This window comes from Gopherus flavomarginatus, chromosome 3 (assembly GCF_025201925.1).
Source record: "Gopherus flavomarginatus isolate rGopFla2 chromosome 3, rGopFla2.mat.asm, whole genome shotgun sequence".
NCBI lineage: Eukaryota > Metazoa > Chordata > Testudines > Testudinidae > Gopherus > Gopherus flavomarginatus.
The window spans coordinates 267,958,263-267,977,243 of record NC_066619.1 but is presented as its reverse complement, the minus strand read 5'-3'; the positions used below and the strand labels follow the sequence as shown (position 1 = coordinate 267,977,243).

The 18,981-nt window shown below is 44.6% G+C and overlaps 1 protein-coding gene across 3 annotated transcripts in view; it reads left to right on the top strand.

Annotated features, from left to right (window-relative positions):
- Window positions 1-18,233, top strand: part of C3H4orf48 (chromosome 3 C4orf48 homolog) — a 28,229-nt gene extending 9,996 nt beyond the window's left edge. Inside the window, exons 1-4 of one of the 3 annotated variants that reach the window (XM_050948124.1) lie at window positions 4,093-4,176; window positions 6,804-6,948; window positions 10,756-10,844; window positions 15,169-18,233. In XM_050948124.1, the coding sequence (XP_050804081.1) occupies window positions 4,093-4,176; window positions 6,804-6,948; window positions 10,756-10,844; window positions 15,169-15,240 (390 nt within the window). In that variant the 3' untranslated portion in view covers window positions 15,241-18,233. Of the gene's footprint in view, window positions 1-4,092; window positions 4,177-4,917; window positions 4,990-5,120; window positions 5,277-6,803; window positions 6,949-10,755; window positions 10,845-15,168 lie in introns of those variants that run through there. The other 2 variants (XM_050948125.1, XM_050948126.1) reach the window with 2 other exon arrangements.
- The last annotated feature ends 748 nt before the right edge of the window (window positions 18,234-18,981 follow it).

The following is an 18,981-nucleotide window of genomic DNA, read 5'->3' as shown; positions in this document are numbered from 1 at the left end:
AGCTTATTTGGCAGGTTTTAATAATCAAAGTCAGAATGCTTATTGTTTCTCTGAGAATTGCATACCAGCCTCCATAGTTTTAGAGTGGGCCTGGAAAACAATATTTTGCTGTCTAACCTCTAAAGACTCCATCCACTACAAATGTATTACTATGAACAGGGCTGGCCTGAAGGCTTTAGGATAAAGGTTAATGGGATGACTCTTTGGCCTGTACCCCAAACTCAACATGCCCTTCACTTCTCTACCCCTTCTTGCTTATCTAGTCTAGTCTCCTGTCATCTCCGCCCTGCAGTTATGCCTGCGCTGTGCATTGCGCTTGCCTCCAGGCACCACGCCCTGCAGCTCCCATTGGCCAGGAACTGGGAACCGCAGCCAATGGGAGCTTTGGGGGAGATACCTGGAGGCACGGCAAGGGCAGCGCACACACAGCCCTCTGCCTCTCCTCCCCCAGGGGCTCCAGCACTTCTGGGAGTGGTGCGGGCCGGGGACAGGGCAGGCGTGCAGGGAGCCTGCCCTGGCCCCAGTGCACACCGCTGCCACCCCAGAGCCTCTTAAGGTGGCGCCGGGCTGGAACCCAAACCCTTCCTGCACCCCACCCCCCAACTCCCTGCCTGTCGGCCAAACCTGCCAATGCAGCAGGTAAACAAACTGGCCCAGCCTGCCAGGGTGCTTACCCTGGCGAGCCGCGTACCAGAGGTTGCTGACCCCTGGCACAAAGGTTAAGGACAATGTATTCCAGCTTGAGTGTATAAATCTAGGTACTTAAATCCATATTTAGGTCCCACAAGGAAAGTGACTTGCTGCCGGAAGTGTAGAGTACCTGCAGTTCCCTTTGAAGTCAATGAGATCTGCAGACATTCAACATCTCTGCCTTTAGGTGTCTAACTTTAGACAGACTTGTTAGGAAAAAAAATTGGCCTTTATGAGTCCGCATTGGATGTGAGCCTGTTCTTAATATGGTACTTGAACCCAGGACATTTCAGGCCTCAAATGGTTCCAGATGAGCTGTACTCTCCGTGACACTGAATGCAGAAACCAGAACACCTGCATCACTAACAGGAGAATCATTTCTAAAATTATTAATGGGAAACACCTCCTTGAGGAAAGGTTTTGGTTATTTAAGTGCTGTCCAGCCAAGTTGGGCCTGTTCTGGGAATAAACAGAGGGCTTTGTTTCTCCGTCTGGTTACTCTGACGCTTCTCCTGAGCATTAAAGTGGGGAGGGGGAGGTTAGATGTTTGCTTCATGAGGAATTCATAGGACAAAGTAATGACCATTAAGCTATTTGATATTATTATTCAATATTTATGTTATGGTAGCCCCTGAAGTCCCTAGTCAGTGCTCAGGGCCTCATTGTGCTGTATGTGGTCCGGTCCCAAGTGAAAATGTAGTCTTTGCCCTAGAGTGTTCACACTCTGAGATTACTGCATGGGGTCGGAATGCAGAGAAGGGTGTGGAAGGGTGAGTTACCCGTGTGACGAGCCGATTTGCATAAAAATCAGTAGTTCCAGCCAGTCATTTCCCCAGTCACTGCCAGAGAGCAGTATTTTGGAGTTGTCCTGGCAGAGGAAAATGTTAGAGGGATTTGATGGGAAGACACAGTCAGGGCCGGCTCCAGGCACCAGCCAAGCAAGATCGTGCTTGGGGCGGCAGATTTGAAGGGATGGCTTCCCTCCAATCCCGTTTTTTTTTTTTTTTTTGCTTCGCCGCTTCGGCTTCCCTGTAGTGGGCGGCAGCGCGGAGGAGGGGAGCGCCCTGCAGGGAGCGAGCTGCGCACTCTGTCTGCAGGCTACACGGTAGGAGGGGCCGCGAGGAGAGCGCACCAGTTGAAGGAAGCCCTGGCCGACCCCTCTTCTGTCTCTGTCCCCCCACTCCCTCCCCCTCCCCCTATTAGCTGGGGCGCACACTCCACTGCCTGGGGCACATCTGCAGCACAGGGAGTTCCCCTGCACCCTGGCTCTGGCCGCTCTGCACATTTTTATTTTTTGCTTGAGGTGGCAAAAAAGCCAGAGCTGGCCCTGGACATAGCGGTAGTTTTACAAGGAGAATTTCGCTTGATTAAAGGGCATCGTGAGAGAGAGCATGAAAGTGCCTGACGGAGACATGATAGAGGCTCTCAGAACTGGTGACGTGAAGGTGGAACCAGAGGTTTCCCTTATGACAGAATACTAGATATGATGGGTGGGCTGGTGTCAAATGGTGAAAGGCGTTAGAGGTGAAGAGAAGTCGTTTGTGTTTGCAGTGAAGCATGAGGAGCCAGTGGAGGGACTCAAGGAGCAGAGGGGTGTGGTAAGAGCAATGAGCCAGGCAGATGAACCTAGCAGCAGGATTATGAATGGATTTGAGCCAGGCAAGGCTGGAGCCGTAAAGGCCAAAGAGAAAGGGATTCTAGTAGTTGAGGCATGAAATGCTAAGGGTCTGCACAAGAGGGGTGGCGGTGCAGACAGGCAAGGCCAGAGCTTTGAAATGTTGAGCAGGAAGGCGTGACAAGACTTGCACGCAACCTAGATGTGGGGGTCGAAAGGGTCAAGTTAAAGATGACACCCAGATTAATGGGCCCGAGTAACTGGGAGGAGGCTGATGTGGTTCACAGTGATAAGGGAAGTGGGGAGATGGGAGCACTTGGGAAGAAAGATCGAAAGCTGAATTTTGGCCATGTTGAGTTTCAGATGTTTCCTCCCCAACCGCAAATATGGCAGATTGGCAGAGGCCCTGGAGGTTTTTTGCCTTCCTCTGCAGCATGGGGCACAGGTCACTTGCAGGAGAATTCTCTGCACCTTGAGGTCTTTAAACCACGATTTGAGGACTTCAGTAACTCAGACATAGGTTAGGGGTTTGTTCCAGGAGTGGGTGGGTGAGATTCTGTGGCCTGCATTGTGCAGGAGGTCAGACTAGATGATCATAATGGTCCCTTCTGACCTTAGTCTGTGAGTCTATAAGATGATGGCTGGACATGCACAAGGCATGAAAGACAGGTCATATGAGGTTGGATGGAAGGAGAATAGTCCTGAATAAAGAGGCAGATCTGTGAGTCATTGATATATTAAATATCTTAACTAGCCAGATCCTGTAATCTGCACTCAGGCAAAACTATGCTCAGTCCTGTTAGTTGTAAAGTGTGTTCTCTAGCAAATACTCTTCTTCTTCTTCCCCTTGCATAGTAATGTATAGGGGTGATATTATTATTATTATTATTTATTAATATTCTCTTCTCATTTTTTAAAGCACAATCCTTGCCCCAAAGAATTTACAATCCCAAGAGCATTTAAAAGGAAAAATGTGTCAGTCAGCACTTTGCTTGTGAGCGTGTGAATTTCTGCTCATGAAAGAAAGGGATTGTAGACCTGCTCCTGCATGCTGCTGAGTGCCCTCAATGGGAGTTGGGAGCACGCAGCACCTCACAGGCTTGGGTCTACTGAATTGGCTAAAACCAAGAACAGAGCAAGGGTTCCCTTCATAGCTCTGCCAGTGCATCTCAGTCCTGACCCTCACCTCTGCTATGCCCATCCTTTTGAAACAGGGACTGCCAAACATGCTGCATCGTGTGGATGTCTCATGATGGGGCAAATGTGCACAAAAAGGCAAAGATTAAATCCAGGAAACTTAATCTTACTTCTGAAAAAAGTGTTTAATCCACAACTTTCTATCACCATGATACATTCTGCAAGTATATGTTCTAAACTGAGCAATGCATCACCATGTATGGCTGCAGGGCTATGAGAGGGGAGCAGAGGTGCTGACTCTGGGGCAGGGAGGCAGGGATAAAGTTCTTACTCTGATACATTCAGTGCCTCCAGTCTTGCTAATTCTTCTGCCTCTTCATGTCCAGTGGTTGGGATTGCAAAGCTGGAGAAACTTCCTGGGAACCAGGCTTGGGTGATTACAGACCCTTTAACTGGCTGTGCCAGACAAACCCTCTTGAGTGGGGAGGTGTAGCTAATCTTAACAGCTTTAAAAAGAAACTTCCCACACAAGACTGAGCCATAGCCTGTTCCTCTTTAAATCGTGACTCTGTGCTCTGCACTGTTGCTATGGAAGATCCTTCACCATAGTAATAACCTCTTTCAGGGAAGGTTAAAAAGAAGCAGTGCACATGCTCAGAGATGCTTTTTCTTGTTCTGTTGGCAGTTTGCAGCAGCCACGTCAAAGGGACCATCACAAAGACAAGAGAAATCAGGTACTAATATATATATTTCATTTGTGAGATGGGGTGACAGGCCATGCTTAGATTTTTATCAACTGTTAGTTGCAAGGGCAGAGGCAGACAACACTTCAAAGCATGTTGTGATTATGCTATTTCTGTTAAAAAACCTAACAGTCACTTAGATGTGGTGTGAGAGAACTAGTGCCCCAAGGGAATGGTTCTTTTACAGATTTCAGAGTAGCAGCTGTGTTAGTCTGTATCTGCAAAAAGAACAGGAGTACTTGTGGCACATTAGAGACTAACAAATTTATTTGAGCATCGGATGCATGCAGTGGAAAATACAGTTGGAAGATATATACATACACAGAGAACATGAAACAATGGGTGTTACCATACACACTCTAACAAAAGTGATCAGTTAAGGTGAGTATTTGCTTCAGGTTCGGGGGCTGTCTGTAAGCGAGGATTGGCCTGTCTCCCAAGATCTGTGAGAGTGATGGATCGTCCTTCAGGATAGGTTGTAGGTCCTTGATGATATGCTGGAGAGGTTTTAGTTGGGGGCTGGTAATAGCCCACCTTAACTGATCACTCTTGTTAGAGTGTGTATGGTAACACCCATTGTTTCATGTTCTCTTTCTGTATATTTATCTTCCTACTGTATTTTCCACTGCATGCATCTGATGAAGTTGCCTGTCGCCCACTAAAGCTTATGCTCAAATAAATCTGTTAGTCTCTAAGGTGACACAAGTACTCCTGTTCTTTTTTCTTTTACAGAGGGGATCATTAAAAAGCCGAACTGGGCTGGGAATGAACTTGTCTCAGGTGCCCTGAAAAAGTTTACCTGGGCATCTGCTTCATTTGCCTCACTGGTGCTGAAGCTTCAGCATGAGATTATAGGAATTAGCTCCTTGTTCATGATGTTCCTGTGCAGCTAAAGGCACTTCAGATGTAAATAGCATCCTAATTTGCTGTTTCAGGAGGACACTTTGCTTTTGCTGTATCTCATTGCAAGAACTAGGATTTGACTGGACTTGTTTTCACTTGGATCACTACTGATAAAAAGAAAACCACCTCTTTTTTTGTGCTGTTAGTGCTCTTACTGAAGTTTACTTTGTTAGTAAAGATAAGGAAGACAGGCAAAGGGAATCAATAAATGCACACAGTGTCTCAGTTCTTTTGTTGAAAGAATTACATAAGGCACCCACTTTTTTTTTTCTAAAACTGGCCTCCTGATTTTGTGGCTGCAAACTGTGCATGTCTGCCCACTGTAAATTTACACTACGACTGGGGATTTGTGCATGGAGCACAGATGACTGCACATAACAGTACTCCTTTGCAGGTCCAGCTGCCAATTTGCATATGCAGCAGGTGTTCATGCAAAATTTGCAGATTCATCTCAGTTGCCAGGGTTTGCAAATGTGGCCCTGCAGTTGTCTAAACAGCAGGTTTATTCCCTTATGTTTCTGTTGCAAGATGAGGAAAACCACCTCTTCTGACAGGGAAATGTAGACTGTACTGTATAATGCTGTATTCCAGCATCACATCCAGAGCACAAGGATTCAACATTCTTATGCAACATTTTTACTCATTATTAATATTTAAAAATTAGAAAAAGAACAGACAACTCATCCTCTTGCCTTCCTGTGCTCTGCTAATGAGAATCTGCACTCTCTGTATATGGAATTTATTTTAATCTTGTTACTGCTTATAACGGAGTAAGTTTTTTTTTCCTTTGCCTGCGTTTGAATGTACAGCAACTGGTCCTAGTATACAATGCTCCATCTTGAGCTAAGCGACTTATCTACTTGGGTGAAGATGAAACACTGCATACGAGAGCTGACAGTGTTCACAGGCTTCATCTTTGTATTCAGATGAGGAGCCTTGGGTCAGGCTGTCCAGCGCTTCCGGCCATGCTTTGGCCATCTCTGGTGTACAGGAACAAATGGATGACAATAAGTGAAGCTCTGAAAACCAAGCTGGGGTCAGAGGAGAGACAAGAGGGAATAATTCATGTCAAGAAACAAACGGCTGGGTTTGTTTTAATTGTGACCAGTGACTATGCCTATGATTCTATGGGCTGGGGTTTAAGAAAAGCCTCTTCTTCTGCATGAAGGAAGCTGCGTGAAACCAGCTTCTGTGATTTGTTTAGTTGCAAAGTAATTATAAAATTAGTTTTAGTTTTGCAGGTATATGTGAAAAGATGGTACATTAAAAATGCAAGGAAGAGAGCACTTTTAATCTCTCGGTTCAAATGCAAGTCAGCTTGGTAGCAGAGCTGCACAAATTCCCAGGGGTTAGCAATGACCCAGTCATTGCTGGTTTGGGTTGGTGTTAAAATAGGACAAGTATCAGCATCACAAAGCTGGCACCATCATTAGCAATCTCAGCAGAGAGGCCAGAGACTGACTGAGCCATGGCAACTGGATTTCCATCTCATTCCTACAAGAAGTCCCTCTAGGCCAAGTTTGAGGCACATGGGTGGAGTGGGGTGAAGAACTTTGCTCTGCCACTGTCCGTGCTGTACCTGTTCTGTAGCTGAAGAGAGGAATTTAATCTCCAGGATGGTCAGTCTTGTAACTATCATGAACATTACAGACAAAAAGGGTGTTATTTTACAGAACGTTATGTTTCTCACTAACTTGTTTATTGCCCCAATAAAGGAGGAAGCGCCAATTAGCAGGATGCTGACACCTTGCCTCCTAAGAAGAGTGGTCTTCTTGGTTCCTTTAATTTTTGTAGTTGTGCCGCTCACCATGGAGCCCATTAAAGCCGACGAAGAAGCAGGAACAACGATCCCAGCTGAAAGTATGTACTTCCCTGTATACTGGTTATCTCATAACTATACATGAGTGTAACATAGATTTAATGCTGCAGCATGTACAGGTGTTTAAAGATCATCTTAGTTCAACCAGTCCTGGAAACTTCATGTTTTCATTGCAGTAGAGGAAAATCTTCATAACATATTGTGTACTCCCTCCCTCAGTCCCACAGTGACTTCTGGATCACATTCATCCTCCCCATTCACTCATCCAGGGCACCTCACTGCTCTGCACCTTCCTGCACTTCTTCAGTCCTACCCCTATCCTGCTTACTCACTGTACTCTGCCAGTGTGGCACACCTTGATGCCCCATTCCCCATCCCCTACATTTGGAGCATCCTCTCTGGTCCTGTATTCCATGCAATATAGTATCCACCTTTGTATGGATCCTCAAGGATCACTTCTTTCCACCAACAATGCCCTCACAGGTGCCTTCATGCTGGGCACTATCCCCTAAACCTAATATAGTACAAATTCTCTTAAATTAAAAAAACGAATGAACAGGATACCAAAATAATAATAAGCACATCTCATAATCTTTTATGATCACAATCTCCATCCTCCCATTTCCCTCCCTTTCTGTATAGACAGCCGTTGAACTGTGATGAGTCCAATTTACATTATAAATTACTTGGAACAAGGACCCATCATTTTATTTGTCTGGAAAGTGCCATCCTCACCTATGGTTCTAAGTATCTAAGAAATAATAATAGCAAAATTAGACTAAGAAATATACTAGAACATTCAGAGATTAGCTCTTTAAATATATTTTTATACGTTTCTTCTTTTATTCAGCTACAGCTGAATAGTTTGGAGTGTTTCTTTTCTCAGGCAGGCAGACTTTTTAAGGATTTTGAAAATTCATCTTTCCTTATTAGCAGGCAGACTTCATGTTGTAGGATCCCGCTCCAGTTTATCAAAAGTGTGTGGAAATCAGTCACGGTGGTTGCACAACAGGCTGAAAGTCACTGCAGCCTCACTCTAGTTCTTTCCTTGTCTCCACTCAACTTCAGAGCGCTGACTGGCCCCAAGTCCTGAACTTCTCATTGGAGCAAATCTCCCAGTGAAGTAATCAAAGATGCATTGAAATTAAGAGGCAAGTGAGAGCATGTGGAATGCCAATAATAGTTGATTTTAGAGCATATTAGTATCATTGCTTTATCTGTCCTGCCTCTGAATTGCTGATGTTTATAGTATTTAGTTTCTAGTTGGATGAAGATCTGGCCATGGTCATCCACATCCTTGTGACCTGCAGCTTGGAATAGTTAGACCAGAGAACACAAACCTTAAAAATGCTGCAATTAGTTCAGTAGACAGCAGCCCACATTCTCAGCGACCCCAGCCAGTAGGAGCACCTTCGTACACAGCTCACTACAATGGCTCCCTGTGAAATAATGCATCAGATTCAAAGTCTCAGGTCTTCACATTGACCCAAACTCTGTGTGATGATGGTCTCAGATGCATTCCACTAACCAGGGGTTGGCAACCTTTCAGAAGTGGTGTGCCGAGTCTTCATTTATCCATGCTAATTTAAGGTTTCACGTGCTGGTAATACATTTTAACATTTCTATAAGTCTATACTATATAACTAAACTATTGTATGTAAAGTAAACAAGGTTTTCAAAATGTTTAAGAAGCATCATTTAAAATTAAATTAAAATGCTGATCTTATGCCGACAGACTGCTCAGCTCACTGCCAGCCTGGGGTTCTGTTCACCTAGGCCGGCTGCGGGCTGAGCAGAGCCTGCAGCCGGGACCCCAGACCTGGGGGAGTTTCAGGGGTCAGGGCAGAGGGCTGGGGGTGTTGGGGGGTTCAGGGCAGAGGGATGGGACTGTGGGGACGCAGGGCAGAAGACTGGGTGTGTGTTGGGGTGTGGGGGTTCAGGGCAGAGGGCTGGGGGCTGCAGGACAGATGGCTGGGTGTGGGGGGGTTCAAGGGTCAGGGCAGAGGGCTTGACGGTATGGGGAGGTGCAGAGCAGAATACTGGGTGTGGGGGGGGTCAGGGCAGAGGACTGGGGGTGTGGGGGACTGCAGGGCAAAATGCTGAGTGTGGGGGCGGGGTCAGGGCTGAGGGCTGAGGGTATAGGGGTGCAGAGCAAAATGCTGAGTGTGTGTGGGGGGATCAGGGCAGAGGGCTGGGGGGTATGGGGGGGTGCAGAGCAGAATGCTGAGTGTGTGGGGGAGTCAGGGCAGAGGGCTGGGGTGCTCTGCTCATGGGGGTGCTCCCAGCCCCCTGCCCTGAGTGGCTTATGGTAGGGGGCTGGAAGGGAGGTGCCCTGTTCCACCCCCTTCCCGCACTGCATCCTGTACAGAGCTGCCTCCTCTGCGTCCTGTACGGAGCTGCTTGCACACTGCCGCTCTTCCCACCTCCCGCTCACAAGGGCCATCAGCTGATTGGCTCAGGGATGGAGAGGGGGCGGGGCAGGAAAGCACCACGCTGGGGGAAGAAGCGGGGGAAGAGGGAAGCTTGGCTGCTGCAGAACCAAGCTTCTGCCGCCTGTCCCCGCAGGGGAGAGCGGTGGGCGGTGGGGCTGAGTCAGGCTGGGGGCAGGGACCGCGGCAGGCAGCTGCGTGCTGCTCAAAATCGGCTCATGGCACGCGTGCCGCAGGTTGCCGACCCCTGCATTAAGCTGTCCATTTCAAACTTATAACAGCTGGAAACAGGACTTTCTTGGGAACAGGTCCAAGGTTTTGGAGGTCTGTGGTTTGTAACCTATCATTTAAATCATCTTCTGTACCAAATGACTGGAGGATAGCTAATGTGATGCCAATTTTTTAAAAGGGCTCCAGAGGTGATCCTGGCAATTACAGGCCAGTAACCCTGACTTCAGTACTGGGCAAACTGCTTGAAACTATAGTGAAGAACAGAATCGTCAAGCACATAGATGAACATAATTTGTTGGGGAAAGTCAATGTGGTTTTTGTAAAGGGAAATCAGGCCTCACCATCTACTAGAATTATTTGAAGAAGTCAACAAATATGTGGACAAGGGGGATCCAGTGGATATAGTGTATTTAGATTTTCCAAAAGCCTTTAGCAAGGTCCCCCACCAAAGGCTCTTAAGCAAAGCAAGCAGTCATGGGATAAGAGGGAAGGTCCTCTCATGGATCAATAACTGGTTAAAAGATAGGAAATAAATACAGACTAACATGGCTACCATTCTGAAACCTTTCAGAGCAAAGGGGAAGCAGGAAACTCACTACTTCAATTTAGCAATCCCACAGCAACTAAAACAGTAACAAAGAGGAGAGGAACGAAAGGGAAGAAAGGGAGACATGGCAATAGTTTGTACAGCACCTAGCACAACGGGGTCCTGATCTATGACTAGCTCTGCCAGGAATTACCTCCATACAAATAGTAACTAATTAATAAGACGAAGAAAAAGAAAGAAAAGGGGAATAGAGGGAAAATAATATAAAAAAAAGTAAAATAAATGACTTACTAAAACATAGTCCAAACTGCCTCAGGCAGAAGTGAGAAGAAAATTAGACCTCCTAACTTTATTTTTTATTATGAATTCTTTTTGAGGAATTCAGATAGTAGGCTCATAGGCATGGTATAAAAACATGAATGGATAGATTGATTTGCTTCCTGGACTTTCACTGTCAGCTTTTCACTACTCTTAAATGACAGCATTCGTTCTCTGCTTTTCTAAGCTAGCTACCCAACAGGGGTAGTGGATGTTCCTGTTGCTGCCTTGCAAGTTGTCTCTTGGAACGGCTTGATTCAGTAAAAAGTCCTAATCACTCCCACGCCATTTAGGAATGTCTGTTTACTAAAACTCTTCCCTAGGTCGCCCCTGTGTTGACTGCCATGCATTTGAATTCATGCAGAGGGCCTTGCAGGATTTAAAGAAGACTGCGTATAATCTAGACACACGGGTAAGGAGGCATTGGGCTTTTTTGTTATATGACAAAGTTGTTTTGCTAAGAAGTTGGTAATGTTGATAGATTTTTTTTGTTTGGGCGATATCGATCTACTGTACATATCTGTTCTTGAGGGATGGTGTTGGGCAATACCTGTTCATTGCTCAGGATAATAGCATGAGTTACCTAGCTTCCTCTTATTCAACATAAAAGACCATTGAGAGGATTGGTGAGGAGCTGTGGTCTGCACAGCTTTCAGTATTTTGATGACATCCCGCTCCATCCCTTTCCCCTATCTCTATCTCACCCAGCTCAGTCAGCGCTACCAGCCCTTGGTCCAGTAGCTGGTTGGAGCTGGGGCAGGGATGAGAGCTAGTTGGCTGAAGCTCATTCTGGTTAAGATTGAAGTGATGCTGGTAGGCTGGGGAAAAAGTATCAAAAATATTTCAAGGATCATACCTTACCCTCTTATTAAGAGTGTGTGTCCACCTGTTGTCACTAGAGCTTGCAGTCTGTGGATACTGTTGTCTCCAACTACTGTTAAACAGTAGCAGTGTCTGGGAAGGGTGTCTTTAGTCTTTGCCTAGCTAGGATGTTGAAAGTGTTTCTTTCAGATGCAAACCTTGCTACTGTGAGCTATACTTTTGTCACCTCAATATTGCTCTATTGAAATTAACTCCACTTAGGGCTGCACCTTAAACAACCTGGAAGCTTCTTCAAGTCCTAACTTAAACTATAGTGCAGTGTTGCTATCTGCTGGTAAACACCTACCATGTTCAACCCTAGAGGTGGCTGGTTTTCAGTGGTAGGTGAAATGATCCCTGTGTTGTGCAATTTAAATACTGTGGGATGAAAGACACTATGTAAATATATTTAAGTTACGTAAACCCAGTGAATATGCATAGTTTATCATCTAGCAGACATAAAATACCCCATTGTTGCATATGCAACATCAAAATGTGCATAGACTATAGTAAGATCTTCATTTTCTGTGTTTTTCATTCATGCAATTTTTTCAAAAGAAGCTTCTAAAAATTTGAGCATTATATTGTCTGACATCTGATTTATATAAGCAAATGTATTTTACAGGCTTGGAAGCATAGAAGCACATTGGCATTTTTAGAGATTGATCTGAGAACCCTTTGAAAGTTGACCCATAATGTTAACAGAAAAAGGCAGCTGCAGGGTTGAAGATACCCTGAAGATTTTACTGTGGAAAAATGTGTTTCAGCGGGGCCAAATTGGTGCACAGTAGATGTAATTATTAAGCAGCGTTGTTTATAAGAATACAAGTCAAATGTACGTCAGACTCCTCCAGGAATAAATTTGCTTAATGAATACATCTGCTGAGCATCACTAAAGCCAAAACTACATATTCATGCCATGCTGAAATGTACTAGTACATCTTTCCTTCTGTTACAAGTATAATTGAGCCACTTCAGCAAGCAGAGCACTCAGCATCAGTTGATTATTCCCTGATACTCAGATTTCTGACAGAGGAATAAAAAAGTAGATCTGCCCTGCTCAACTGGTTTCAAACTCCATTTTTTTTGCAGAGATTTCTCAGGACAGCTTCAAAAACCTCCATAGTGAATAAAGATTCTCAGCAGTTTCCCTGATGGGTTCTACACTGTCATGGCGACAGATACTACAGCAAAAAAAAAAAAGTGGGGCTGAATAAAAGAGAGAGAGACTGCAGAGAAGACTAAATTCTTGAGCCTCTCAGGTCTCTAAATTCACTTAACATTGAGAGGATGTATTCTTATTTCTTCCCCTATTTTTTTTAAATGAAAGTTACCTGAAGCTATATTTACCTGAATGGCAGAGAGAAAATGAGGAGGGAGGGGAAGGGGATCAGCTGAGATGAATGACAAGGTGTCATAAACAGATAGCTAAGGGTTAATGTGTCTTTCACCTGAAAAAAAGTAACCTGAAGCACCTGACCAGAGGACCAATCAGGAAACCAGACTTTTTCAGATCTGGGTGGAGGGTTTTTTGTGTGTGAGTCTTTTGTTCTGGGTCTTCTGCCTGACTCTCTCTCGGCTATGAGGGGATTTCTATTTCCTGCTTTCTAATCTTCTGTTTCCAAGTTGTAAGTACAGAGATCATAAAAACAATAGGGGTTATTGTTTTTTTTCTTTTGTATTTACATGTCTATAGTTGCTGGAGTGCTTTGAATTGTATTCTTTTTGAATAAGGCTGTTTATTCAATATTCTTTTAAGCAAATGACCCTGTATTTGTCACCTTAATACAGAGAGACCATTTTTATGTCCTTTTCTTTCTTTTTACATAAAGCTGTCTTTTTAAGACCTGTTGGAGTTTTTCTTTAGTGGGGAACTCCAGGGAATTGAGTCTGCAGCTCACCAGGAAATTGGTGGGAGGAAGAAGTCAGGGGGAAATCTGTGTGTGTTAGATTTACTAGCCTGACTTTGCATTCCCTCTGGGTGAAGAGGGAAGTGATTGTGTTTCCCGGCTGGAAACGGGGGAGGGTGGACTCCCTCTGTTTAGATTCACGGAGTTTGCTTCTGTGTATCTCTCCAGGAACACCTGGAGGGGGGAAGGGAAAAGGTTTATTTCCCTTTGTTGTGAGACTCAAGGGATTTGGGTCTTGGGGTCCCCAGGGAAGGTTTTTGTGGGGACCAGAGTGCCCCAAAACACTCTAATTTTTTGGGTGGTGGCAGCTTTACCAGGTCCAAGCTGGTAATTAAGCTTGGAGGTTTTCATGCTAACCCCCATATTTTGGATGCTAAGGTCCAAATCTGGGACTAGGTTTATGATACAAGGACTGGACATGTACCATATATACTTGTTCATAAGCTGAATTTTTTTAGTAAAAAAGGGAAGCATCAGAGAAGGGGGTCGGCTTAAGAATGGGTATAGAGAGGGAGAGGTGGGACACAGCCCCTCCCCTCAACAGAAGGAGCAAGGAGAGGCAGCACAGCCAGCAGAGCCAGAAGGAAAGAGGCGGGGTCAGAGTCTCTCCCCTTCTGGCAACCCTGCTCTCCCCTTAGCCACAGAAGCAGCTGCAGCTGCTGCCTGGCCCCACCCACCGGAGCAGGCTGCGGCCACACCACCCAGCCTGCTGGAACATGCTGCAGCTGTGCCGCCCGGTCTGGCCCACGGGAGCAGGCTGCGGCAGTGCACCCCAGCCTGCTGGAGCAGCTCCAGCCAGATCAGAGACATCCTCCCCTGGCCTGCCCCAGCTAAGGTGGGAAGAGATGGGATGGGGAGAGTGTGGGGGTCCCAGGCTAGGTGTGGGGTAATGTGGGGGGTGGTCAGAGGAGTTACTTCCTGACTCCCAGCTTCTCCCCCCCCCAAAATTTCCCCACCAGTTGCTGTCCCGCCTCATCAGGGTAAGCAGCTGGCGCGTTAGGACACTTTGTTTACTTAGGTTTACTTCCGTGCCTGCGGATGCTCAAGGTAAACAAACCATCTCGGCCCACCAGCAGCTTATCCTGATGGCCTGGGAGCCAGAGTTTGCCGACCCCTGAATTATAGGGTCGGCTTATGAATGGGTCATAAAAAATTTCCATTTTTACTCATCCATCTTGGAGAGGTCAGTTTATAAACTAACTAGCTTATGCAGGAGTTGAGGGTGGGAGAGGGAGGAGTTGATCAGCTGGGCCTGCGGACCCCCTGGAGTACCCTCGCAGACTCCCTGGCGGGGTGGACCCCAGTTTGAGAAACTCCGCAGACCATACTCCGCTCCAGAGCCTGGAATGGTCACCAGAAATGATCACTGAAAATTCAGTTATTTGCCCAGCTCTGCTCCTGATTCTTTTCACTGTCTGTTTCCCCTCTGAAATAAATGCAAAATTCTGATTTTTAAAGTCCTCTCATATGCTGTATCTTGGATACATAAAATATTTCACCATCCCCAAATCCATCACTTCTGTTAAATAATATTTATACAAAAACACTGTCTTGTCCCCACACACTTCCCCTCAACCTGCTATAACACTCAGGGCACTACATTAAATGAGGTCATTATAAATACAAATTCTTTTTAAAATGCACAATAATTGTTTAAAATCTCTCGTGTACATTAGTGTTTTTAATGTGAAACTAAATAAATAAAACTTTGAGTGTACCAGATTCCTATATTTTGCAGATCATCACAGGAAGTGTTGCCATACTATTATGCTAATTTAATAGCCAAAGGCTTAATTACCATCTATAACTAAACAATATGTCTGGTTATTATTCTCAAGCCTCATCATGTAGAACCAAACTGATATCTCTTGTGACAAAAATAAAACAGACTTTTCTTTAGGAGCTAATTAGTTTTAGAATTCTGACGCTCATTTTTTGATGTTTTTTCTTTCCCCTTCCTTGCAGACAGAAACACTGCTTCTTCAAGTGGAAAAGAGAACTCTGTGTGACTGTTTAACTGCAAACACACTGAACTGAATGCTGGAGAACAGCCAAAGAGTGTCACCGGTTCAGCTGTTTTTCAAAATGCTGCTGTATGTAATACGGACAGCTGTGTGGACTTTGGAATACATACTGCAGGCATGTAAGCCCCAGTGTAGTGAGGAAAGCAGGCGGGGAGTTTCTGTATGAGATGGTGGGGTGGGATAGTTTGTCCTAAGCTTGTTTTCTCCAGTATGAAGGTGCTACTATTGTGGCTTGAATGATTGATCATATCAAGACAGAGCATTGCATGCTGGAATCTATAGTCTCTGCAGGCTCTATCTCCATATTAAAGGTAATGGTAGCTGCAATCCATTCTGTTTATTTATAATGTAAATTTGGACCAGATTCAGCCAATTTGTAACTCTGTGGATTTCAATGGTGCTACACCTGCTTATATCTGGACTGAATTTGGCCCTGAACAGGACTCCTGGGTCTCCTGGGAAGCTGTCGACTTGGTTGGAAAAAATATAGGTACCCCTGAATTAAATCATACACTGTCACTACCCACTTAGTGTCCCACTGTATCCAGCATGTATTGAAATAGCTATTGTTTTACCAATCTAAATGCATGTTGTGTACAAAGGCAGAAGGAGACTAAAATTACTAGAAAAACAGGTAAGCCCACACCCAAATGTACCTTGTTTCCTTTTGAATGAGATCTTGACAATAGGCTAAGCTAAAAGTTCAGTGTGAATGGGGGAAGGAGGAATCAAATTTTCATTCATTATCTCTGTGCAGTGTAACTTTTCTCTGAGAAAGTACATTTGCCATAGGAATCAGAGTAGCAGCCTTGTTAGTCTGTATCCGCAAAAAGAACAGGAGTACTTGTGGTACCTTAGAGACTAACAAATTTATTTCAGCATAAGCTTTGGTGGGCTACAGCTCACTTCTTCGGATGCATAGAATGGAACACACAGACAGGAGATATTTATACATATAGAGAACATGAAAAGGTAGACGTATGCATACCAACTGGAAGAGTCCAATCAATTGAGATGAGCTATCATCAGCAGGAGAAAAAAAACCTTTGAAGTGATAATTGAGATGACCCATAGAAGGTGTGAGGAGTAAGCTTATGCTGAAATAAATTTGTTAGTCTCTAAGGTGCCACAAGTACTCCTCTTCTTTTCACCATAGGAATGTACACGGCACTCAGATGTTGTCACTGAGCTAGTTAGTGGTGTCACAAAGCAACACACAATTGAACAAGTCAAGTGTTGTACACATCAAAAATGTCATCTATGTTCTCCCCAGGGTCAGGGCTCATGCACTACGGGAGCCCTGTTTTCTTTGCCCTCTGCAAACCTGTGAGTATATTGTAAGTATGAAAAGGGGAAGAAGTGAAAGCATTAGGAATTACTGGTTTATGCAGATTAAGAGAGACAAGATGTAGAGAGGCACGGAGGGGGAGGTATCTTTTATTGGACCAACTTTTGTTGGTGAGAGAGACGTGCTTTTGAGCTACACAGAACTCTTCTTCAGATCTGGGAAAGGTAGTCAGAGTGTCACAGCTAAATACACAATCCAGCAGCTAGTTGAGCATAAGTAATTAGCACATGGTCTAAGGGACCATCCAAGGTGAAGTGGCCTGTTTAAACCCTTCCTGAAAGAAATCTTACCTGAATCCCCTTTTCTTCCCCCCAAATAACCCCCCAGCCTCTCCAAACCCATCACTAGAAGCAAGCTGTATTTATTTAGTTTCTTTTCTTTCAATCCCTCCTTAAAACTCACTCCTGCTGCCAGGCCTCCTACAAGAAGTAAGTTAATTAATCTAAAACTTCTCAAACAACTAACCCCCTTTTTAGTACATTTAACAGCACCATCAGGGCATGCATATAATCTTATTACTATAAACTTTGTCCTTCCTCACCCCTTCCCTGCATTGTGTGTTAACCCCTCGCCGTGTCACTATAAAATTTAAATTAGAAGCTCTTTGAGGCAGAGCTTTTGTCTTATTTGTACTGAAAGTGCCCAGTACACTCTGCAGTGCTGTAAACATATAAACTAAGCATCACCATTTAAAATGTGTTTATCTGTTGCTCTAGTTTCATGTACAACATTTATTTGATAACATACATACACAAATAAATGGGCCCATGTCTGCAATTCAATATAACATAACCCACCTAAACTCAGAATCTTTCCCGTTCATCCATGGAGATGCTCAGTATCTTCATGACTCTGTCTTTCTCACAGTCACTCCATGGGAGTGGGGAACAGCGGAGATAGGGGCTCAGAAGTCTTATGAAAGAATTGAGTTTTAAGAAGTGACTTGAAGGAGGTGAGGGTGGAGGCATATCAGACCAGGTCAGAGGAATCCCAAATGTCAGAAAAGACACAAAGATCTGCAAACACTTCACTTCTTTATATAATCAGTCCCTCTTTGCAAGTATTTACTAGTGGTCAATGACATGCAGCCATAGTGGGGTCAGGAAACATCCCACCATAAAAATGTTATTTTAAAACTATTATTCATTCTGAACTGTGGAGCAGGGACTACAGTAAATGTGATAAACAGGACCATGAATCAAGGCACATGATATCACCCTCTGAGTCTCACTTAAATAGCCAGTTGGTGGTTGTAACCATGTTACATTCTTATTGCTTTGTCAGTAAAGTCTGAAAATGGAACTGTGCTGAAAACTCAGTTTATATAGCTGCTCTTTTTTGAGTTACAAAATCAGCTTGCCGGAGTGCTGCCTTTTGCTGTTGCATTGGGTTAGCAGGACATGCATTTCAAGAGAGGCCTGCACTAAAGTTCTTTTCTTTGAAGGACCTGAATGTTGTGTATGTGTGTGTTCTTGCCTGTACATTACACTGATTGTCTCTGCACTGGCAAAGACCATTGCAGCTAGGGCTGTAGTCTATTAATGATCATTTAATGTCTAAGCATTATAGTTCATGTTGCTTTTAATGTAATAACTTCAACCTGTAAAATTGAATACAGTAGCTGGTTTTGAGACTGGAACATTATTTTTATACTTCATCCTGTGTTTTATTCCTCACCTCCACGAAGTGTTTGACCATGTGTTATGCCTTCTGGGTCACTGAAATCATACAGTGACTGTGAAGCGGTAACTTGCTGTTTTTTCTCTCCCATATTCATAAAGTGCCAGTTGTTGCATCACAGGAATCTTATTTTGATTGTTAGCTAGAAGGATCACAGAAAACACAGCTTCCATTTTAGCTGCAAGACTAAAGCATCTCTAGGACAGGGGTTCTCAAGCGTTTGTACTGGTGACCCCTTTCACATAGCCAGCCTCTGTGGGCGCCCCCCATTGTATCAATTAAAAACACTTTTTAACATATTTAATACCATTCTAAATACTGGAGACAAAGCGGGGTTCGGGGAGGAGGCTGACAGCTCGCGCCCCCCCATGAAATAGCCTTGTGACCCCCTGAGGAGTCCTGACCCCCAGTTTGAGAACCCCTGCTCTAGTATGTGTTAATCTGAGGCACTGAAAGTTATACATATAAGGAGCTGATACAAAAATTTAGCAGAAAGTGTTGGAGTGCATTTATGTATCAAGACTATGCAACCCTTCTGCCCCTTTGAGTTGGCAGCAACAAGGGCCGGGTTCAGTATCCAGGGGTTCCGTTTCAATAACGCAATGCAAAATCGGCTCGAGCCCCCACTCAGTGACCTGGGACAATTACATACTCCTCCCCCCAGGTGCCTGTAAGAAGCAATACTTCCCCTCTTGCAAGCATGGAGTCTGAGTGTAGCAAAATCCT